Genomic DNA, 6,962 nt, shown 5'->3' with positions numbered 1-6,962 from the left:
AAAAAAAGAGTGTACCCTGCATTTCAGTCAATTTCATGGAACCTTTAGTTGCAAGTCGTCTGTGGTTCGTTTCTTGTAGTTTTGCACATCCAACAAAAATGTCAATTCGTCTTTGAAGAAAAGCTCTGCCTCTGTCTTGAGAGCAGTTTCAATGTTTTGCCATGAATTCTCAAGCGGATCCAGGTCTGGACAGTCAACGATATGAAGCTAAACAATTTTGTTGCAACTTTGGCTGTACGTTTACCGACACTGTGCTAGATGGTGGATCTCTACACCTGTCTTCGACACTACCTGAGCCTCTGGCAGAATCAGAGTGAAGTGGTCCACCATACTTTTTCAGATTTTTTTTCCCCCTAAAGATTTATAAAAACCTGGACTCTCGTCCGTTGCAATTCAAAAGTATGTGCTACTCTGTGCTGGTCTATCGTGTAAAATCCAAATAAAATGTGTGACTGTAATGATACAATATATTTTTTGCAAGGCACTGTGCATATCTCCTTTTACCAACAACATCTGCGTGAGAATATTAAATGCACTTCAGTCTAACACACAACTTACCTTGTCTCGTCAGTGATGGTCACTTTGTCTTTTTGCCATGTTATGACAGGTGTGGGTACTCCCTCAATCTGGCACTCGAACCGAGCAGAACCCCCAGTGGTCACCGTTTGTGATGATGGCTCCGCAAAGAAGCTGGACAGACCTACACAGGGAAAAACAGCAATAATGTATAACCCATTAAATGAGGTCAAACACCTATACAGGATTGATAATTGGTCAATTCATTGCCATGTCATTAGTTGGGTTAAAACGGCAACATGGTTTCAAACAGTTTAGTATCTCTTCAAACCATTTTGCAATTTCTATGACACAAATTATAACTCACTTGTCTTTGCAGAGACCTTTAAAAGTCACATTTTAATTTAAACAAAAGAATATGTGTGCCTGAGGGGCAATGTGAAGCACCAGATGGCAGCAGTGAGTAAAGTCAGTGAACCTATGACCTGTTACCCCCCACATGCTGGTGGGGGTGAGAAGAATGAACAAAACAGCTTCAAGTGTCCCTCACCACTTCAGCCCTAGTCCTGACTGCGATGAAAAGTACGGGGGATGGATCAAAAGAGAGAAAACACATAAAGACAGAGGTGGGAGACCAAGGGGTTTGAAAAAAATAAAAAAGTACAAGCCAGGGGAGAACTGAAAACCCTAAACAAGACTGGCACAGATAATAAAGCTTCCAGTTAAACTCACCCTACAACGGACTGTGAGAACAAACAGGGAGGCGTCCAGATGAGATACGCATTCTCAAACATTCCATCAATTTCAATGACAGATTCTCTGTGTGAACAGATCTGCATAACCAATTCAGAACACATTTGTCAGACTTGATGTCAAAACTGTTCCGCGGAACTACGCATACAGTGTTTGCGAAAACGTTGGAGCTATACGCCTGCTGGCAGATGTTTTAGTGTCTCAGAGAGGACATCTTTCAAACACTTAGGACAATACTCAGACATAGCAATTTAGTATTGTAGTGACCTCTAACATTCACTTAGTGACCTCTAATATTTTACACTATACTTTAAACATTGCCTATATAAATTTTACACATACAATACATTACAGGTGCTGCTGTTACAGTAACAACTTGTGAAGAGGACAGTGATATTCCTGATGAGTGTTGCCATAACAATCTGTTGGAATAATTTGAAAAAAAAAAGATCATCAATGTGTTTTTCTTTGCTTCTATTTTTTATATTATTTATCAGTTAACTTTCCCAGGATGGGCCGACTGAGCAAAATTACACCGACTGCAGAGCAAGGACTCATCCAACGGGTCACAAACAGACCCCACAACAAAATCCAAAGAGCGGCAGGCCTCATTTGCCTCAGTTAGGGTCAGAGGTCATGCATCCACCATAAGGAAATTACCTGCATGGCAGCGTTCCAAGACACAAACCACTGCTCAGCAAAATGAACATTAAGGCTTGTCTCAGTTTTTCCAGAGTACATCTTGATGATCCCCAAGACTTTTGAGGAAACAACCTGTGAACTCTTTGGAAGGTGTGTGTCCTAATGCATCTGCCGTAAAAGTAGCACCCATTTCACACAGAGAACATCATACCAACAGTAAAACATGATGGTGGCAGTGTGATGGTCTGGGACTGTTTTGCTGCTGCAGGACCTGAACGCCCAGCCAAAACACACCGGCATCTCCACTGCTTGATGGCTGAGGAAAACCAAGATGAAGACTTTGGGGTGGCCTGGTCAAAGTCCTGACCTGAATCCTATTGAGATGCTGTGGCATGACCTTAAAAAGTCCAACACTCCTCTACAGCTGGAAAAGACCCACTGCAAGTCATCACATACGCTTGACTGTTATTATAAAAACTGCATTTTGTGTTGACTTGTGTTGTATTTGACCCGTAAGTAAATAGTTTTTAAGGTCTGAAACAATGACGCGTGGCAAAATGTGCAAAAAAAAAAATAAATCCCAGAAAATCGAGAAAGTGGGAAACATTTCTTCACACCATCACATCCAAACAACGAATACATGTTCTAGATAAGAACACAAAACAGTTTCTATTAATTTTTGCAGCAGTATGAATCATTGTTGCTTTTTCAAGAACATGTTTTGTCCTAAAACTAATGCAGCAAATCTCAGTTGCTATCACTCAAGATTTATCAACATGAGAATCTCGTCGCTGATCACAACAACTGCTGGCACTAGCGACACCCCGTCCGTCTGTCCGTTACGGCACTGAGAGACCAAAGTTTCTCTGTGTGTACACAAAGACCGAAGGACGTGTGGTAATGGTAGCAGAAGGGATCCGATTCATTTCAGAAAGATCCTGAGTTGTGAGCTTCAGAGGAGGCGTTGATGATTAACCCCTGACACATCGCTCCGCACCATGACCTAAATCCCAGAGTTCTGCACAATGTGCGGAACCGGCGCCTGACGCGATGCCAGACTGTCCGAGCGTGGGCGAGCTCGTGAGTCGAGGGGCTTTTGGGCAAAGCTGCTCTTTCCCTCACAGTGTTTGGTCAGCGTCAGTGCCTGCAGGACACACTCCTTGTGTTTGGATTGGTGGATTAACTTTGTGTATCTCCTCTCTCACGGTGTGTGCACACGAGGGTGAATGACAGCTGATAAGCAAGGGTGCACAGCAGCAAATGTCAATGAAAAGAGAGAGAGAGGAGAGGGGGTTGTTCAAAGAGGGCCCTTTGCCCATATCGCGATGGGACAATGGTGATTAGCCGGCCTTCCACCTCTGATTCTTTCAAAGTATATCTGTGTACATCTTTTTTTTGTTTGTTTGTTGTTTTTGTAGAATCTCAGAATTTGAGATGGAATTCCACAGCAGATCCACCCGATACCCCAATGATCACCCACGTGGTTAACGTCTGACACAGAGGTAACTTTTCATTGACATTCTCACAATAAAGGCAACATTCCAAAACACAGCTATAAATTAGGATGGATTTTTAGGCATCCTGTAGTCATACAGCTTATAAAAAATAAAAAAAAACGGGGCCAAATTTAGTTAACCCCTTTTCTTTTTCTTGTCTGTCTTGACTTTCCCCCTGCTCTCTCCCGCTGTCTTTGTCTGTCCCTCTCTCGGTGCCCCACTCTTCGGCCCCTCGGCTATCAGATTGCAGCGTTTTCCCCCTCCTCTTGTTCAAGCAGATAATTCCACCCGTGACCTCTTTGCTACCCGGCTCTAGGGCTGATATTGTGAAAGCTCATCAAGCATACCTCCAGCCTGGACGGGCTATTTGTAAAAGCTACCATGGAGCATGTGCAACTCGGTCAGTTCGGACACGCAAGAAGGAAAGCCCTTCAACGCTGCCAAAAGGAGTATTTAAAAAAAAAAAAGTCTCCTTTGCAGGACCGCGCAGGTGTAAGTTTTGGGAAAAGGATAAAAAAAAGAAAAAGGCCGTATTGACTTGTAGAAGGACATCATTAAATACATTGGAATTTTACAAAACTGTCTCATAATTACTGTAGGAAACGTAATTACTTCATGTTCAACAACCACGCTGTATCTGGCCTTGTTTGTGTTTATTTCCCTTCTGTAAATAGGCTGTTTGCTGTCTTTGTCTACACACTGAAGGAGAGAAAAAAAAAATCCATCGCTCTCAGAAACTGTATTTACAACAACAAAAAAAAAAGGAGAAAAAGTCCTTGTCCGTCTCTATGCCGTTCAGGGACAAGCACATGGCGACTGCAAAACCAGAGCAGGTGGCTCTCCTAATGTGTTTTCACAGATGTGGTCTCTGCTACATTCTCTCGCGAAGACATCGGGGTGGGAGGGAGGAGGAGGTCTGCTCGAGATCCGATGACCGGGCAGACCGGCTTCGGACTCCCTCACATCCGACGCCTCGTTTCGCACTTCTGGTTCGTCTCAAAAGGTTTTTGCAGAGAACCCTTCACGCGCAGACTGCAAGATGCACCGACGCTGTATTCACGCTCCTTAAATTACGCATGTTGTCACAGTAAAAATCCACAAGTCAATGTATTGTACTGCGGTTTTATACAATATGCCCTACCAAACACTTTGTGTGTATTTGCAAAGTGAAAGCAAAATGTGACACTTTTATTTATTTAGAGGAAAATGTGATATTATTTGTATGGGTTTGTATTCTGTCCCTTTAAACCTGATTCCCCTACAAAAAAATCCACTTGAACTAGTCGCCTAACGTCATTAGTAAACAGTATTGGACTGTAAAAGGCTTGAGATTTGGGTGGAAATTCATCTTCCAGTAGGAATACTCTCAACATACAGTCAGGATGTTACAATGGAATATTTCATATCTGAGCAATTTCACAAGTTACACTGGACCAGTCAAAGTCTACACCTAAATCCAATTGAGAATCTTTGACAAAACTTGAAAATTACTCTTTACACACACTCTTCATCCCCCCCCCACCCTGACTAAGCAGTTAAGGAACTGGCAAATGAAAAATCAGCCTCTACAATGCTAAAGCTAATGCAGATAAAGACCAAACAATTTGAAGCTGGATTTGCAGTGAAAGAAGATTCTACAAAAATATTCCCTCAGACAGGATGAGTACGCGCGAATGCCGCACACTATTCAATATTTTTTGCAGTAATATTTCTTTAACATATAAATCTCTGCTGCCTTTTTTGGGGGGTGGGAGGGTTAAGCATAAATAATTGTAATAAAATACATTGAAGATTGAAACTGTAGCCTAACTACAAGGGGGTGTGGATCCTTTTGCAAAGCCCTTTCATTATGTTAGAGGCTGTAACTCTCCAAATTCTCCTTTGCTTTTTTTCCCCACCCTTCGTAGCATTTAATCTAACATCTCCCCCACCCCCTCCCTATTAGTACTTTAGTCCTTATTGTTCCCCAAAGAAAAGATCCTCATAAATAAGCATGCAGCAGCTGACAAAAGACAGGAGATCCACAGTGGATGGTGTCTCGTCTTACACAAAGCTAATGACTGAATAAAGAGCAGAACTCGGGAGTCTGAGGGAAAGTCAGTTCTTCGGTCAGACAAAAACTTCCATCTGTCCCCCTGCAGCTTCATATCACGAAATTCCGGCTAATTGAAAAGTGGCATGGCTTTGTGCGAACCTGTGGGGTCGAGAAACACGGTCGTCCTTCAAAGAGCAGAAGAAGAAAGCACAAAGAAAACGACTTTTTCTCTACACTCTAGGGAGAACAAGTGTCCGACTGCAGAGGACAAGTTATTATTGATGCACAGATCAAAAGGCCAGTCATCAAGAAGCCAGAATCCTTTCAAAATGCCAGGCGATGAGCAGATCAAATACCTAAATGTCAGATTTTTTTATAAACTGAAACACTGAATCAAAAACTGGACCACTGAGCAAGACTGTGACACAAATGAAGTTGCGTAGAGAAGGAGCACCATGTCTAGCTACTAATGAATACACGCTACTTCTAACTTGCAGTCTAAGATCACAATTAGAACTGCCTAATGCAGTGGTTCCTAAAGTGTGGGGTGCGCCCCCCAGGGGTGGTGCAGTGTCATTGCAGGGGGGTGCAGGAAGCGATATGGATGAAAAAAAAAACCACAACAGTTACACAAAAGTGTTTCACTGTAAAGACGGTTTGTAGTTTTGTTGCAAACTGAAGTGTGAAATAAACTTCAGTGGAGTTTGAAAACAAAATATGTGTACAGGTTTATGTCTGGTTGAACAATGTGTGTGCCCAGTTGATTTTTGATTTTCTTTTTTCTTTTTTGGGGGGGATTTTATAGTAATCCATAGGGGGGCCCAGAAAATCTTTGGGAACCACTGGCCTAATGACATACTATATACAGTATAATGTGCCAGATCTGAGGCTCACATGACACCAAAAGTCCTCATTTAGTCACCACTGCTAACAAACACGTTGAACCAGTTGTCAAAATCTGTCAAGCAAGTTTTGTTGTATTTAGTTTCTTTATCATTCTTTCCTGAAAATGTCTCTCAAATTGAACAGTTTCTCTCAACTGGACCTCAGCTTTTACTGATGAGGAGTGTGTGAAGAATTAATTGTGACCAACGATCAGCCACTTTTCCACCGTCACTCAGAGCTCAATCCCTTGACCCCGCAATTAGCAAGCGTATATATTATGCAGTGACGTGCGGTCAGGGGAGGCAGGTGAGGCAGGCAGTTCTCTTGCCTCATGCCAGGGGGCGCTCATGATCCCAGACATTGTGACTCCACAACTGCAGAGTAAGAGACAGTAACAGCAAGCTAGTGATACAGTAAAGTGCAGCGATATATTTGTAGTTTTCTCCTCGTACCACAGCAATCACTTATTAATAATCGCAAAATAAACATTAAGCCTAAAACCATAACTGCAACAGACTGAATGTTCTGCTCTTTGTGTGGGAAATATTTCAGTGTTTTTGTGGTGTTGTCAGTTGCTATGGCAATGAGTTTGCGCGTGGCTGTGCTGATATAGAGAGCGAAAAAAGCGTGGTTTT

The 6,962-nt window shown here is 42.5% G+C and overlaps 1 protein-coding gene and 1 long non-coding RNA gene across 4 annotated transcripts in view; one reads left to right on the top strand and one right to left on the bottom strand.

The window, feature by feature from the left end:
• Positions 1–6,962, bottom strand: part of igdcc4 (immunoglobulin superfamily, DCC subclass, member 4) — a 53,584-nt gene that overhangs the window by 19,280 nt on the left and 27,342 nt on the right. For all 3 annotated transcript variants that reach the window (XM_028015443.1, XM_028015441.1, XM_028015442.1), the window contains exon 3: positions 559–700. In XM_028015443.1, coding sequence (XP_027871244.1) covers positions 559–700 — 142 coding nt within the window. The remainder of the gene's footprint in view (positions 1–558; positions 701–6,962) is intronic.
• Positions 2,927–4,111, top strand: LOC114143421 (uncharacterized). Its single transcript, XR_003595245.1, has 3 exons — positions 2,927–3,247; positions 3,330–3,413; positions 3,651–4,111. It is a non-coding gene; the product is annotated as an uncharacterized LOC114143421 (long non-coding RNA).

The sequence above is a fragment of the Xiphophorus couchianus genome, chromosome 4 (assembly GCF_001444195.1).
Source record: "Xiphophorus couchianus chromosome 4, X_couchianus-1.0, whole genome shotgun sequence".
Classification (NCBI taxonomy): Eukaryota; Metazoa; Chordata; class Actinopteri; order Cyprinodontiformes; family Poeciliidae; genus Xiphophorus; species Xiphophorus couchianus.
Note: the sequence above shows the minus strand (reverse complement) of the source record. Positions and strands in the feature narration are given on the sequence as shown.